Genomic DNA, 18,092 nt, shown 5'->3' on the forward strand with positions numbered 1-18,092 from the left:
CCACTTATTTTTTCCCCATGATACTTAGCACTTTCTAAACACATAGTTTACTTTCTATTGTTTGATTCCCCTCACTAGACTAAGCTCTATGAGGGAAAAGATTTTTGTCTGTTTGTTCACTGCTCTATCTTCACCCAGAATAATGCCTAGCATAGAACAGATAATCAATAAATATTTTCTGAATAAATTTTAGTTCAGATGCAGTAGATATTATTTAAAAATAAGGATGACAGCTTGACAGGTTGGTTTTAAATTCAAACAGCACTGTGAAAAATAGGTACAGAGAAGGGGGAAGTTGGAAAGATGAGATTGAAAACCAAACATCTGGAAACCTATAGGAATCCAAAGCCCAGACCAGGGTATAAGGCAAAAAGGACTTTAAAAAAAGGGAGGTGGACGTGGACAGGTATATTGGCTAGCTATACAGGAAAGTAATAGAGAACCCGAGAAATAGAGAAGTTAGGAATAAATAATTTAACAGTCTCTGAACTCTGAACTTGGGTAACTAGGCTAGTAATGGCACTGAATGAATCAGGTGACCCAGATTTATTTGCAGGCTGAATGGACAAGGATGGAATAAAACTATAAAAAAGGGATAAATGAGAAAGCAAGATTCTAAAACATCACAGGAAGAGGAGAACAAAAAGAGAATACAGTATAGTAATATATACAGTAATATATACAGTATATATACAAAAAGCTATACAGTATAGTAATTAAGAGATAAGGTTAGCATGAGTCATACAAAACTACATGGAAGCCTCAACTCTGCTACTATAAGTTATGTCACCAGCAGCAGGTTATTTAACCTCTAAAAGTCTCAGTTCCCTATAAAATAATACTAATGATGATATCTAGTTTAAAAGACTGTCTAAAGATTATAAGAAATAATCCATATATAAAGTTCTTTTCTTTAATTACGTGCTTTTATTTTACTTAAAAAAATTTAAAGATTTTATTTATTTATTTTTAGAAAGGGGAAGAGAGGGAGAAAGAAGGAGAGAAACATCAATGTGTGCTTGCCTCTCGAGTGCTCTCTACTGGGGAACCTGGCCTGCAACTCAGGCATGTACCCTGACTGGGAATAGAACCAGCATCATTTGATTTACAGGCTGGCACGCAATCCACTGAGCCCCACCAGCCAGGGACATATAAAAAGTTTTTTAAGCACAAAAAATAGACTCAAGTTTTAACTCTGAAATTATCTTTAGAAAGGAACAATTCCACTTTTTTTCTTCCTGTATATTTAAAATACTAGTTAAGTGATTAGGTGCTAGGGAGAACTGTAAAGTGAGTGAATGTCTGATGCCCCTATATTTTTTAAGCATTTTTCAAAGATTTTATTTATTTATCTTTAGAGGGGAAGGGAAGGAGAGAGGGAGAGAAATATCAATGTATGGTTGCCTCTCAGGGGTCCCCTGCCGGGAACTGGCCTGCAACCCAGGCATGTACCCTGACTGGGAATCGAACCATGATTGTGTGGTTCGCAGGCCTGCGCTCAATCCACAGAGCTACACCAGCTCAATCTACTGAGCTACACCAGCCAGGGCTGATGCCCCTATATTTTTAATAAAGAGATGAGTCATACGCAAAACTGAGGGTAGCAAGAGCAATACTGAAGACTTCTCTTAAAATTTCAAAGACCAAGATTTAGACAAGGATCAGTTCCAACTGAAGGTGAGGTCCCATAAAGAAAATAAAGAGAACACTAGCTGTTGTCAAAAGGATTTCTGTGTTAAGTAGAATTCAAGGAATGGTGAGCCTTGGGTTTTAGAAAGGTCACTAACATAGATGTTGTAGCTATCCTTTGTTAACCATTACTTGAATACAAGGTTTCTTGATTTTAACAAATCATTTAACAAAGTTAATCATGATATGTTTATTAATTACCAGGAGATGTATGAGAACTGTATTACAATTTAATTCATTTGCTAAACCATCATAGCAAAAATGAAAAATTAAAAATAAATGCCAAGGTCAAGGAAAGTTTCTAGTTGTAGGGCTATAAGCTCCGTCCTTCACTTGTCCCAATCAATATTTTCATAAATAATTTCACTTATTAGGGGTCGCAAAAGTAAATGTCTTCAATGGTTAAGCAATAAACATAAATGTGTGAAGCTAAAATGTGTAATGCAGAAAGGGGCATTGGTTGGCAAATGAGATTGTACAAGACTTAACTAAAAGCATTCTAATTTTTTAAAAAGTGTTAACAGAATATGCTAGCGAAATATAACACATTGCAGAGGGAATTTGGCAGTTAGTTTACAATTTCTGATTTCAACACAATTACCTAAGGCTGACATAAACCTAGGAAAAAATGACTTAAAATGGAAGACCAAATAAGAAACTAAAAAACCTCTAGTAGTCTGGAATGGTAAGCCAAACCCACAATATAAAATTTAACAAATGTAAGTATAAAGCCCTATGATTAAAATCAAAGTATCAATTTATTATGTAGAATGACAGTTAAAACTTGACAGTAATTCTCTGGAAAATAAATGATAGGTTCACCTGAACAGAATTCAAAAGGAATCAACACTGAGATGCAGTTAATGAAAAATTTAATGCCATATTAGGTTAGAGCAGAAGTATTGTATTAACATTAATAAAGATAATCGCACTCTACTTTGTACAGTTCAGGCTTCATTTGACAGAGATGATATTCATTTTTAGGCGGTATATTTTATTTATAATAATAACAAGGCAGAGCATGTCAAAGAAAGGTTAATAAAACCATGTCTGCCATAGGCTGAATGTTCTACTTTACTACACTATGAAAAATATGGGGGTTCAAATTATATTTGGACTAGTATTTTGCAAATTCACATTAGCCTATCTTTCTCGTCAAATAAATTTTGGTTTTTCTGTTCTAAATTTCTGTTATGTAATTGAGAAAGAGGATGACCATGTTCCAAAATAATACAGCAGAATTACCATCTGCTGTATGTACTCATTTATAAACACAAGAAGTTTACCTCTATGGAGAGGGATGTCTGGATTTAGGGATTAAAAAAGATTTTACATTCATCTACTATCCTATTTTATTCCCATTTTCTTATAATATGCATGTAATAGTGTTTTAGTTTCGCAAAATATTAAAATAACAGAAAAACAAACTTGGTAGTTGCTATTCCAAAAACCCTCCTAAATTCACATTTTCAAGCAGACAACAGTTATCATCGTCTGTTACACTGACAATTTATGAAGTCTTGATAATTCACCTACCCTAAAGAATTTTGCATTACCTATATATTCACCCCCTAGGTCATATTCCACTGAAAATGTCAGCATTTCATCAATAAAAGTTTCATAAAGTAATGAATATACCACGTTAATAGCAATCAATATAAAATATTAAGGAAGATATAAAATTGGGCTTATTTAGATAAACTCTAAGAGAAAAAAGAAAAGGAGGAAAGAACTCTATTTTATAAACTTGACCATGCACAAGAGTTATCCTTTAGCCATTCTTTACCACGTTCTGCAGTTTCGGTTACCCAGGGTCAACTGTGGTCCATAAATATTAAATGGAAAATTCTAGAAGTAAACAATTGTAAGTTTTAAATCATGCTGTTCTGAGTAATGTGATGAAATCTTGCGCTGTCCCACTCCATCTACACAGGATGTGAATCATTCCTTTGTCCAGGAGCATATCCACGATGTATATATGGGCTACCCGCCTGTTAGCTGTCTTGGTTATTTGATCGTGTGATCAACTGCAGCTGCTTGTGTTACAGTAACCCTTACTTTACTTAATAAGGGCCCCAAAACACAAGAGTAGTGATGATGGTGATTTGTATATGCAAAGGTGAAAAGGTATGTTATGTATAAGGAACAACAGTACAGAGTATAGAGGTTTTTTGGTAGTGTCTACAGTATCAGGCATCCACTGGGGGTCTTGGAACATATCCCTGCAGATAATGGGGGACTACTGTGTATATTTAGCTACAGTTCTGCATAGCATACACACACATACACACACACCCCATTTCTATAGCTTGGGGTTTAATTTAATTAAATACATTAACTGGGAGGCTGATTTTCATCCAAGCAGTCACTTAGGAACTTACTTCTACCTGCCCACCCTCAACTCCCACTACTGTCCCCACACTCTCATACTTCATATAACAGAAATTTCAAAATACTTGTAACTCCTCCACACAGACCACATGTTGTTTAACTCCACCAAGCCTTTCAAACACATCCTGTACTTAGAACTTGATACATACCTACTATGTGCTACTTATCTAAATAGCCCCTATTTAGCCTTCAAATCCCTGGATAAGCATTATCTCTATATAATTCCCTTGTTGACACTCTAAGTAATGGATTACTTTCCTTTATACTACTTCTGTTGATAGTACATAAAACTGTTATGCCATGTATCAATCTGTAGTATATTTCTTTTCTTGTCCTTCTCAAGTTCATTAAGACAGGCCTTATACTTTTGTTTTTGTTCCTAAAACTCTTACAGTGCCAATACACTGAAATGAAGTGAACTTTAAGAATTAAGAGAGACTTGGTGACTGGAAAGAACACAGACTTGCCCTGGTCAGTATGGCTCAGGTGGTTGGAGTGTTGTCCCATAAACCAAAGGGTTGTGGGTTTGATTCCTGGTCAGACACATGTCTAGGTTGCAGGTTAGGTTCCTGGTTGGGCATGTACCAGAGGCAACCCACAGATGTTTCTCTCCCCCTCTATTTCCCTCCCTTCCCCTCTGTCTAAAATCAGTAATATGTCCTTGAAGGGGGGAGGGGCAAAGTGGGGGAAGAACACAGACTTTATAGCCGAAGAATCTACATTTGAAAGTGGCTCCTGTGGTTGCTAGTTAGATAACACTGAGCAACACTGGTGTAATCACACCAGACTTTGATTTTCTCAATGATAAAACTTACAAAATAATACTATTTTCTTTTAGGACTGATGATTAAATGAGAAAAATGCATAAAATACACAGAAACAGTATTTTATAAATCACAAGATTTTAAAACAAAGATATTTTTATTCATGATTGAAGACATTATATAATAATCTCTACAGTTAATCAAAAGAACATCTCTAAGAATTTGAATCTGATAAAAATCATACAGAACATATTTGTTTTATATTTTTAAATTGTTCTGTCTTAAAATGTATTAGTACAATAATACTAATTTATTGCGCTTGCTTAAAATTTTTTACTGACAAAGTATATAATCAAAACACAGAAGACAATCAATGTATGCTCCACTGTTACTCTTTATTCTTTGACACCTTAGTAAGCACCCACTAGAGTTGGAAGCCTCTACTTTATTCATCTTTTCTACCTAGCACCAGAATTTCAATAAACAGTCCATGAACAAAGTGTAGAAAATAGTAACAGGGAGTAAAGACTAGAAGGGCAGGGTAAGGAACTCAGGACATATCATCAGCAAAGCAAAAACTTAACAGAATGATTGAACTGTTAGAAAGTAACAAAATTCTTCTCAGAGAATATAGCAAATGAAGCAACAAAACTCAGGAAGAACAGCAAGACCCTGGCATTTTAGCAAAGACCCATTCCCGTAGCCTACCATCCTACCCTCAGGTCTGAGAATTCATACCCACCACTCTCCACCTGATAGATGTAGCCAAGAAGAGGAGCATAGCTCGCTTTCCCCTCAGCTTTCAGTCTGGGGCTCTGATATCACCCCAAAACGGACACGGCTATATCCCATGTTGCAGAAGATGTATTGTAGTGGAGCACAGGCAAGAAAATTGTCTTCCTTTCCCTACCCAGTCCCCACAGTTAAGTCAGAGAAGCTCCACTCCAGGTATAGCGGGCTTGGGCCTTGTGAGCCTCATCCTCAACTTGCTCACAGGGCAGAGCTCCCATGATGGCAGGAATTGTGAAGACCAGGGGCTGCCATTGCCTCTCCTCCAGCACCCACTCATAAAGTGGGGGTGTTACTCTTGGGAAAGTCAGGTCTTATTCTCAGTTCTAGCGCAGGGGAACAGGAATACTGTCCAGAGGGAAAGGCAGGCTATGTGCTCTGCCAAAAGAGACTGACCCAGAGTAGGGAGAACTCCATGCCTTTGGACATTATCTAAAACCAATGGAGAACATTGTGGAGAGCAATTAAGAGAAGGCAGGTAGGTCCATGGCACAAGAAAAAAGACAAGGCATCAGAAGTATAATATAGAGAACCAAGGAAAGAGACAGCCAAAAAGAGCTTACTTGGAATCAAGGTCCACTTTGGAGGTCAGTAAGGAGGTACACAGGTGTTGGCTAGGCTGAGCAGATTGTGGCACAAATTTATATCGTTCCTGGGCCATCAACACACAGGAGAAGCATCCCTGGCACAAATGGCTTACATGCAACTTCTGACCAGAGACTGCACAATAAGGGACTCTAACCCATGAGTAGCTCCCAGGAAGTAATATCACATTCATCCCGGACAGTCAGAAAGACTGTGAATGCCCACAGTGCACCCTCTCAGAAGCAGTAAGACCAGAAATTTCAAGCTACTAGAGTCCCTGGTTCAACACACAGCAAATAAATATGAATAAATATCCCTAAATAAATATCCCTAAAGTAGGATAGCAGCAGTTAAGCCACTCACACACATCCACTGGTAAAGAATAAAAATGTAACTGGCTAAGGGGACTTTAAGTACACCTTTGATCAATAACTGACATGACGAAGATCTCAAATCAATAACCTTAACTTCTACATACATTAATAAATTAGAGGGGGGGGAGAGCAAAATAAACCCACTGCCAGCTGCAGGAGGAAATAATAAAAACTAGAACAGAATAAATAAATAAAAGATTAGAAAAGTCTTCCCACCAAGATGGTCATAGGTAGACACACTGTGCCTCCTTGCACCAAAAGGACAACAACAATTTTAAAAACAAGAAACAACCAGAAATGACAGAAAATCGAACTGTATGGAAGTCCAACACCCAAGGAGTTAGAGAAGACACATTCATCCAGACCAGTAGAAGTGAGACAGCTGGGTGGAGAGGACTTATGACAGGCGTGGCTGGTGGACCCAGAGAGGTGGTGGATTGTGGAACGGGGTGCATAAGGCTGAGCTGACCAGCAAGGCAGCAACGGGTGGACACAGCGAGGGGATGGATTGCAGATTGGGCAGTCCCACATTCGTGTACAAAGAAACAGAGAAACAACTGGGGAGTGGGACAGATTGTGCAACCCAGGGCCCCAGCGCAGGGAAATAAAGCCTCAAACCTCTGATTGAAAACACCTGTGGGGGTTGAGGCAGCATTGGGAGAAATTCCCAGCCTCATAGGAGAGTTTGCTGGAGAGACCCACAGGGTCCTAGAATGTACACAAGCCCACCCACAGGGAATCAGCACCAGAATGGCCCAAATTGCTTGTGGGAAGCAGAGGAAGTGAATGAAATCTGGCAGAGAGCAAAGCAAGTGCCATTGTTCTCTAGCAGACCCCTCCCCACATATGGTGCCACAACACAGTGACATGTATAGCCCCGCCCGGGTGGACACCTAAGGCTCTACCCCTCATCACGTAACAGGCACCTGAAGACAAAAATAAATAAACAAATGAACAAACAAACAAACAAATAAAGGCCCAAACGAAAGAACAGATCAAAGCTCCAGAACAAATACAACTAAACATCGAAGAGGTAGCCTATCAGATGCACAGTTCAAAGCAATGGTAATCAGGATGCTCACAGAATTGGTTGAATTTGGTCACAAATTAGATGAAAAAATGAAAGCTATGCTAAGTGAAATAAAGGAAAATGTACAGGGAACCAATAGTGATGGAAAAGGAAACTGGGATTCAAATCAACAGTGTGGACCAGAAGGAAAAAAAAATGACCAAACAGAAAAGAATGAAGAAACAAGAATTCAAAAAAGATGATGAGAGGCTTAGGAACCTCCAGGAAATCTTTAAACGTTCCAACATCCAAATTATAAAAGTACCAGAAGAGGAAGAGGAATAGCAACAAGTGGAAAAGTTATTTGAACAAATAATAAAGGAGAACTTCCCCAATCTGGCAAAGGAAATAGACTTCCAGAAAATCCAGGAAGCTCAGAGAGTCCCAAAGAAGTTGGCCCCAAGGAGGAACACACCAAGACACATCATAATTACATTAGTCAAGATTAAGATTAAGGAGAGAATCCTAGAAGCAGCAAGAGATAAGGAGACAGTCAGCAACAAAGGAGTTCTCATCAGACTGTCAGCTGATTTCTCAAGAGAACTTGCAGGCAAGAAGGGGCTGGAAAGAAGTATTCCAAGTCATGAAATCCAAAGACCTACATCCAAGATTATTCTATTCAGCAAAGCTTTCATTTATAATGGAGGGACAGATAAAGTGCTTCTCAGATAAGGTCAAATTCAAGGACTCATCATCACCAAGCCCTTATTATATGAAATGTTAAAGGGACTTACCTAAGAAAAAAAGATGAAAAATACGAACAGTAAAATGACAACAAACTCATAACTGTCAACAATTTAACCTAAAAAACAAAAACAAAAATTAAGCAAACAACTAGAACAGGAACAGAAATCATATTGAGGGTTTTCAGTGGGGAGGGGAGGAATGGGGGAGAAAAGTACAAGGAATAAGAGGCATAAATGGTAGGCATAAAATAGACAGGGAGAGGTTAAGAATACTATAGGAAAGAGAGAAGCCAAAGAACTTATATGTATGACCCATGAACATGAACTAAGGGGGTGGGGGGAATACTGGAGGGTTAGGGGTTGTAGGGTGGAGGGAAGATAAAGGGGAGAAAAAAACTAGGAAAACTATAATAGCATAATCAATAAAATACACTTAAAAAAGAAAAAGAAAAGATTAGAAAAGCAACTTGGGGGAGAGGGGAGTCAATAAAGCCAAAAGTCAGTTTACTGACCTTACAAGAAAAAAAGGAATATTAAGGGGGAAAGTATAAATAACTTTATGCTAATAAGATAACTTAGATGAAATGAACAAATTACCAACATGGACTAAAGAAGAAATAGAACACCTACATTCACTATTATAAGTAAAGAAATTGAATTAGTAATTTAAAAACCTCCCACAGAAAGTGCCCAGGTGTAAACAGCTTCATTAGAGAAATCTACCAAAGTTTTAAAGAAGTATTAATACCAATTCTTCAAAAACCTTAAAAACACAGAAGAGGAAAAACACTTCCCAATTCACTCTATGACACCAATATTAAAATCAGACAAGGTCATTGGGTGGGGGTGTGGAACACTACAAATCAATATCCCTTATGAATACAGAGGCGAAAATCCTGTAAAAAAATACAGTCCACCAAAATACATGAATTATTAAACACCATGGCCAAAAGGGATTAGTTCCAGAAATAGAAAATAGGTATGTAGTAATTAACACAGTTACCTCAAAAAATTAAAAATGGAACTGCCTTATGACCCAATAATTCCAGTCTGGGAATTTATCCAGAGACATCTGAAACATTACTTCAAAAGAATATATATACTCCTATGCTCTTTGCAGCATTATTTAAAATAACCAAGATTTAGAAGCAGCCCCAGTGTCCATCAATAGATGAGTGGATAAAAAGGCTTTGGTACATTTACATAATGAAATACTACTAGGCCATACAAAAGAAGGAAATCTTACCCTCTGTGACAGTATGGATGGGCCTAGAGAGCATTATGCTAAGTGAAATAAGCCAGTCAGATGAAGACAAATACCATATGATTTCACTCACATGTAGAATCTAAGGAATAAAAGGTACTAACAAGCAAAACAGTAACAGACCCATAAACAGAGAACAAGCTGACAGCTATGGGGAGGTGGGTGGTGCTAGGTAGGGAGCTAGGTGAAGGGGTTGAGCCAGAAAAAAGAAGAAGAAGAAAGAAAGAAAAAAACTCATGGACATGACAGTGTGGTGATTTGGGGGAGGGGTGATGGAGGAAGGTGGAGGAGGGTAGGAGGGTATAGGGGGGATAAATGGTGACGCACAGAGACTTGACTTGGGGTGGTGAACACACAATAAAGTGTACAGATGACATGTCGTAGAACTGTGCACCTGAAAACTGTAAAATTTTTTACTCAACATCATCCCAAGAAATTCAATAAAAAGGGTAAAAATTAATATAAAATGCCTTATTAACATAATAAAGAACAAAACCCACATGATCATTTCAACAGATGGAAAAAAGCATTTGACAAAAATCAACAACCTTTCATGATAAAAATAATCAACAAACCAGAAATACAAGGGAACTTTCCTTCAATGGACAGATGACATTGATAACAGATGATATCCACAGCTAACATACTACTTAAAAATAAAGAAACTAAATACTTTTCTCCCTCTAAAATAAGAACAAACAAAGATGTCAGCTTTTATCTCTTCTCAACATTGTACTCAACACTGAAGGTTCTAGCCAGGGCAGTGGCAAGGAAAAAAATAAAACGCATCCAAGACATTATATTTTTTAAAATATTTTATTTATTTATCTTTAGAGGGGAAGGGAAGGAGAGAAGGAGTGAAATATCAATGTATGGTTGCTTCTCGTGAGTCCCCTGCCGGGAACCGGCCTGCAACCCAGGCATGTGCCCTGACTGGGAATCGAACCGCGATCATGTGGTTCACAGGCCCGCACTCAATCCACTTAGCTACACCAGCCAGGGCCAAGACATTATATTTTGATAAGAGGGAAAATTCATCAAGAGGATATAACTATTATATACATATACACAGCAAACAATAGAGTCCCAAATATAAGGAGAAAATTATAGGACTGAAGGAAGAAGTATTATAATAATTGTTGGAGACTTTAATATACCATTTTCAATAACGAATATCTAAATATCTAAGTAGAAAAGCAATAAAGAAACAGAGGGCTCGAATGACATTATAAGCCAGTTAGACCTAATAGAAAAATAGACATTCTTCTCTAATGGACATGGGGTATTATCCAGGAGAGTCCACATTTAGGCCACAAAACAAATTTCAAGAAATTTAAAAAGACAAGTCATATGAAGCATCTTCTCTAAGTACAACAGAATGAAACTAGAAATCAGTAACAAAGAGAAAACCAAAAAATAACCATAAATGTTTGGATATTAAACAACACACTCTAAATGATCAATAGGTCAAAGAGGAAATTAGACAACACACTCTCAAACAAACAAAATATTAGAAAATACTTAAGAGTAAATGAAAACAAACATACAACACACCAAAATTTATTGGAGGCAGTGGAGACAGCTCTCAGGGGAAAATCCACTGCGGTAAATGCCTACATTAATAAGATCTCAAATCAATATCCTAACTTTACATCCCGAGGAACTAGAAAAAGAGGAATAAACCTAAAGTTAGCAGAGGAAGGAAACAATAAAGACTAAATCAGAGATTCACAAACTTTTTGCTAGACTAGCAAAGAAAAAATAGTAAGACATAAATAACTAAAATCAAAATGAAAGTGAAGACACTGCTGACATTACAGAAGTAAAAGAATAAAGAACACTCTGAACAGCTGTGTGACAACAAATTAGATAACCTAAGGGTAATCGAAATGTTTCTAGGAACACAGAAATGGAACACCAATTACTATATTGACTTAAGATGACATACAAAATCTCAACAAACTGAGGTAACAAGGAGAGATTGAATCAGTAATCAAAAACTTGCTGGGAAGTAAAAGCCAGGCCTAGATGGTTTTTCAATGGTAAATTCTAACATTTAAAGAAGAATTAACAATAAGTCTCTTTGAGTTCGAAGGAAGGAAGGAAGGAAGGAAGGAAAAGGAAAAGGAAAAGGAAAAGGAAAAGGAAAAGGAAAAGGAAAAGGAAAAGGAAAAGGAAAAGGAGGGAATAAAGTATTTAGATTAATGTCTGGCATATAGTAAGCACCACGAATGTTTTGGCTATTATTATTACTGCTACTACATCATTATACAACAAAAGGCTATTTACTATCTTCTTAAAGGTCTTCAAAGAACTGTACAATCAATCTCATGTTGTTCAGCAATCATTATTAAGATATTTTTAAATGTTACATTTCTAATGCACTGCTTCTAAAGAACTTTACATTCTAGGCTAAATATCTTAGGTAACTTACATATCTGTGATTGGCTCAGTTTCTTCTATAAAATGGGGATAGTAACAGTACCTATTCTTCACTGGTTGCTGTGAGGTTTAAGTGAGTTACAAAGTACACGTAAAAGGCTTGGAGTAATGTGTGACACCTAGCAAGTGCAGTACATATTTGTTATTATTAAACAATAATTTGTAAAGCATGTAGTAAATTAATGGTTATTAAGTGTTAATTATATGCCAGGTACTATGATAAGCACTTAATAACCATTATTACATTTTTGCCTTACAAAATCCCTCTCTACAGATCTGAAGGGTTTACAAAAGGTTTATAAAGGTAAATACTTTGCTCAGTCATGCTGCTACCAAGAGGCAGAACTAGGATGCAAACCCAAACATTTCTGGCTACAAAGCCAGTGCTCTTTACTTTTCAGAATAGATTTACTCCTACCCTTTCCTCTCCAGGACTAGTGGCCAAGAGACATAGTCAAGCACTGCATTCTTATCCTTGAACCCAGAACACTGATGCAATCTTCCCCTTCTGCACACAGCCCTCCACACAGTTACCATCAATAAAACACAGCTGGTATGAGAGGTAAAATCAATCTTCCATCTTGACTATTTAAACTGTCTCATATAAGTAGGGGGAGAGTTTTATTTAAGGAAGGCTATCTCTTTATTGTTCCAGTAATCAATCTATAATAAACCACAGGTAAAGTATTACTATGTATAAGGTTACTTATAGCAAACTTTCTAAAGAAGACAATCAATTGATTTAGATAAAACTTAAGGCTCATGTAAAGGCACAATGTGGTTTACGAACTATTCACATCCTTCAGAGGACTGGAGTTCTACAGAGGTGAGCAACTCAAAAAAGGCAAAGTCAGCTGGTCCCACATCCCAGTTTCAACCAGGGCAACTTTGCATTTTATCCTTCTATCTATAAAACAGGGGTTCTTCATGAAATTTCATTAAAAGGGAAAGAAGTTTCTACGGCCAAATATCAATACTAAACAACAACAACCCTATTCTACGTGATACTTAGAAATCACAAAAGTATTATAAGCCCAGTCTTTCAAAACACTCAAAAACCCCATTTTTCACTGTTCGAGAAGAGCGCTACTCCTCTACTAAACCAGAGTTAATAAAACCGATTGGGCAACCTAGGCTATACCAATTGACTACATGATGCTCTGGTCACTGCAGCAAACATCAATGATTCCAACCAGCAGACTATGACAAAGACTAATTATAATTAGGTCATATCTGTAGTCTTTGTCCTGACTTCACTCCTCCCTCCCTCTTCCAGTTATATTGGCCATTTCTTCACCTAAGTATAGGCTAAAAGTTGGTTATTTATAATCTCTAAAGAGGAGGCTTTAAAATGGCAGGGTGAAGGACAATAAAGAGAAGATCACCAATACACATAACCATTCAAACTGTGGCCAGTGGAAATATTTGACAAATATTACAGGAATCCTACTTTAACTTCACCAGAAGCTAAAAAGTATTCAGAGGCAAAAATGATGACGAGGCCCTGGGCAGTTTAGCTTATATAACCAGTAAGTACAAATATTATGAGACAATAAGGAAAAGATCTTAGGCTATCGAATATTTAATACATTTATAAAAAGTTGCTCCTAGAAACCTGTAGAACATATACGCATGGAACAAAATGTATAGAACTGAAGTTAAAAGTCAGCATACTGATTTAAAATGTTTCTTCTTTAAAAAAGAAGAAATGTTCTTTTTTAAGAAGAAATGTTTCTTCTTAAAAAAGTTTTCTTTTTGAAAACTTTCCAGTTTTCAAAACTTTCCAGTTTTCAAAAAGAGAGGTGGGTAATAGAGGCTGAGAGGAGAGATGCCAAGAAAGATAATGGTGAAGACTCAGAACAGATGAGAACCCAAAGATTTAGAAAGAATTAGATGTTCAGAGAAAGAGAGTAAGATGGGTAGAAACCCAATAAAAGAGAGGTACAGAAACTCAGAGAAAGAGGTGGAGTGATGTACACAGGAAATAGCCAATAGGGAGAGGGAGTCAGAGACACAGCCAGGCAGCTACACACCAGAGTTAGTTAACAGTGGGGGGAAACATCTGAGGGGGTGACATAGACCAAGAGAGAGAAAGCGAAATCTAGAGACAGAAAGATAGAGACCCAGAGCCAAGAATGAAAGGGACAGAAACCCAGAAAGTAGGCAGAGACATAAGAGAGAGAAAAGGCTTAGGAAGAGAGGTAGAAAATGACAAGAGAATGAGTCAGATGATGATGACAGGATTACTCCCATGCACATTTGAACAGGAATACTCCCATGCACATTTGAACTCATCCATGGAACCTAACCAAGTCTATCATTCCTATAATCCTGAAACACTGAATTCTTTTTTCTCATCACAATGCCTTCAGCTCAATCCTTTGATTGCCTCCTCAAGCCTACTTACCACCGATCTTACCATGTTCTTACCATTGATTTTCTGCCCAGAGCTTCCCCTGAGCTCTCTGAAATGCCAAAAAGAAACTCTTCATGTTTTAAACCTCAGTCTTTTTACAGAGGGTTCTTTTTAGTGCCTTGCCATTGACAAACCTGGATCCCACCCAAAGGTACCAGCTTCTTTGCAGCTCTCCTAACCTATTCTGGGACCAGAAGGCAATACTGGCAGACTGGTGGTTCTTTGCTGTCCTGGCCTCAAACAACATGCCCTCTCCCTCCTTTCCAATCCCCTAGGAGCTCTACCACATGGCTACATACCCTGCCTACCAGAACTTGTCACGTCATTCCTCCATTTAGTGGCACCTCCATCTATGAAGTCATACGTGTACCTGTCTATTGGGTATCTCTATTTTCAAGTCTCAGAGGCATCTCAAACTATTTATTATTCCCTCTCCTTAAACTCTTCTAATATATACAGAGGTAATACGTAATGTTTCTTTTAGTAAAATGCGTACCTCATATAGGGCTGTCACATTGAGAGAGAAATCACCTATAAGGATTAGTAAGAATTTCATAAGACATTACATCCCTTTTCTAAACAAAAGTACTTAGTTCACTCTCTGTAACCTACTCTTGGAGAGTTAGAATCAATAAAAACAAACCTGAGCTCTCAAAACCCTAGTAAAGAACCCTTCTCACATGGGATGTATTAGTTTAATACCTGGTCTCTTGAGTGGTATGTTGTTGGTCCTGCCAGATCAATTCAGAAGCAAAGAAGTGGAGATCATGAGCCAGCCAAGGAGAAATTATCCTTTTGGTGGCTAGAATATTATGGGAGGTCCTAAACCTGTGTATTTCTGTATATCCTTAGGAAACCTTTTTTTTGACAAGGAAGAGTCATAATTTTTAGCAATAATCACCACCTTTCTATTTTTTAATTGAACTATCCAAAAGTAAGATGTGTCTTTTTTCACTTTGTAAAATTTACAACACTAAAGAGAAAGTTCTGAGATAAAATATTAGAAAGTATATTTCCTTTTTATAATAGACAGGTTCTCTGGTTAATCTCCCTTAATGACTTCTCAATTACTCTTTACCTGAAAGACTATTTAAGATAAATAAGCAGCTCGTGGTGCACAGCAGCGGGGAAGAAAATAATCCTCTGGAATACAGAGAAAACAGTTGGTCCACTTTTACTCCCAGGGCAGGATTAAGTAACAACGAGGCAGACTGTGATGGGGGCTTCCACCAAACCAAAACTGCATGGGTAGCCTTTAGGTGCCATCACAGACAGAGCTTTACATTGAAAAGTTTTCCCTTTCTCTTTATCTTAAGAGTTAAATGAGTTAATATTTGTAAAGTACTAAAACAGTACCTGGCATATAGGAAAGCAATATAAACTACGTAATCAAGAGAAAATGTTTAGGGGCTTTGTCAGGAGACCTTTGCAAATGAATCTACATTTAATCCAGTGGTACATGGAACAAATAATTCTGAACAAATAATTACTTTCCTCCCTGAGATATGATAATGTCTAGCATCACAAAAAGTCATGAGGATGCAAAATTCCATTATAAGAGTGATACAAACATAACAGATGCTCCTTAATTTTATTTGGGAAGGGACAGAAAAATTAAGGACATAACAGACAGTTTGCTGGGTTAAAAAAATATGGCATGAATCAAGTAACTGGCTTTAGAAACAAAGGAGCTTAAATACTTACGAGAATTTATAGCCCCTAATACAAATAGAAGAATCATTTAAAATTAAAGGCAGGCGTGCATCTGAAAAACGTGAGTCACTAAAGAACCAATTTGGTTGTTAAAATATTAGCCATCTCATACATACACACACACCAATTATCTGCAGGCATGTATGTCACAATGCTGGCTTAATATAGAGGTGCCTTCCCAGACTGCAGGTTTTGTCATGAAAAAAGAATTTCTTAAAAAAATCTAAATAAAATTTAATGGGAAATCATTAAACATGATTACATTGGGACACAGATATGTGAAGTAAAAAGAACACTAGGCTAGAAATCAAGAGGTATTATGGATCTAAGGACTTTAGATAATATATACATGATATCTGAGGTCTAAAATATCAAATGGCCCTGGCTGGTGTAGCTCAGTGGATTGAGCGCGGGCCTGTGAACCACACAATCGCAGGTCAATTCCCAGTCAGGGCACATGCCTGGGTTGCAGGCCAGTTCCCGGTTCCTGGTTCCTGGCAGCGGACGCATGAGAGGCAACCATACATTGATATTTCTCTCCCTCTCTCCTTCCCTTCCCCTCTAAAGATAAATAAAATCTTTAAAAAATAAAATAAAATATCAAATGAACTTGTCCAAAGTCATATTCATTTAGCCAAAGAGATGAAATGGTTTATTTGTCCTGCCCCTTCATCCCAAACTAGTGAAGGAAAAAAATGTTAAATAACAACTGAATCTGGGAAGAAGGCACAATAAACACACAGAAAGAAAAAGACCATGGTAAAACAGAAGAAACTAATTTTCTATGCTTCTAATTCAAACATTAGTTATTATATTTTCTGAAGAGAAAGACTAAGGGGAAGGGGGAGTAGGAGAGGGAATTCACAGCAGAAAGTGTTCCTTAATTATCTTTTGCTTTTTTAGAATTAAATGTGAGTATAAATAGTGACCACTTACAACAAGCTGTGAAATATTATACATTTTCCAAATTTTCCCCAGTGAGGAATAGGTTAAACCAGCCTCCTAATGTTTAAGTCTCATTCTGGTCCTACTGAAGTCTTCCTCCTTTCCGAAACTTCCCCTCCAATATTTCAACTTAACAAAATGACATCATTTTCCTCCCTCTAATAAACAGGTGAACTAACATGGAGCTCCAGAAGCACATACAGAGCTTAAAGGTTGAAATATGTATTTAAATTTGCTTTAGAACCACATAAGTTTAAGAAAGGAAGAAAATTCTTTAAAAATCATTCCATTTTTTTAACATCTTCCCAATACAACTAATAATGATTAATGATCATACCTTGAGCTCAGTATCAATAGGGCCTGTGTTTTGAAATTCTTTCACTCATTCAATTAGCAAAACTGTTTCACTTGGGAATGAGAAAATATTTCTAGAAGAACAAGAAATCTATCACAATATTCAGTATATGCTTTCTGCAAGACCTACCTTCTCACCACTTGAGTAGAAGAAATAACGCAATCGGACTATGTTACAGTGATCTAGCTTTCTCATGATTTGGAGCTCTCGGTTCTGAAAGGGAAAAACAGAAAAATGTATTTTAAAGGATAACTGCTATTCATCATACTGACTAATGCTTCTGAATTAACGTTAAACATTACAAATAGAAGGCAATAGATATGTTATGAAAAAGTGTGGTCTACAGATCACTGCTAGCCTGTAAAGTATTTGTTACTACTCCATGAACTATTTACTACTGCTCTGCGAATCAAATTAAAAATAAGTGCTTAGAATTTTCTATAGCAATTTGACAGGATACTTTTATATTGATGAATCTTATAATCAAAAGTAGGATCTGTATTTTGTATTTCTTAATTCATCTGTACTATATTTACAAAAGCATCAGTTGTCAATGAATTGGAAATTTTTAAAACTGGTACTTTACCACAAAAAGCTTGAGAAGCACTGG

The 18,092-nt window shown here is 37.0% G+C and overlaps 1 protein-coding gene across 4 annotated transcripts in view; it reads right to left on the bottom strand.

Annotated features, from left to right (window-relative positions):
- GSK3B (glycogen synthase kinase 3 beta) overlaps positions 1–18,092 on the bottom strand; it is a 219,960-nt gene that overhangs the window by 92,390 nt on the left and 109,478 nt on the right. For all 4 annotated transcript variants that reach the window (XM_037045581.1, XM_037045580.1, XM_037045579.1 and 1 more), the window contains one exon: positions 17,612–17,695. In XM_037045581.1, coding sequence (XP_036901476.1) covers positions 17,612–17,695 — 84 coding nt within the window. The remainder of the gene's footprint in view (positions 1–17,611; positions 17,696–18,092) is intronic.

Source organism: Sturnira hondurensis, unplaced genomic scaffold (assembly GCF_014824575.4).
Source record: "Sturnira hondurensis isolate 20B ecotype Veracruz unplaced genomic scaffold, ASM1482457v3 Scaffold0004338, whole genome shotgun sequence".
NCBI classification, from domain to species: domain Eukaryota; kingdom Metazoa; phylum Chordata; class Mammalia; order Chiroptera; family Phyllostomidae; genus Sturnira; species Sturnira hondurensis.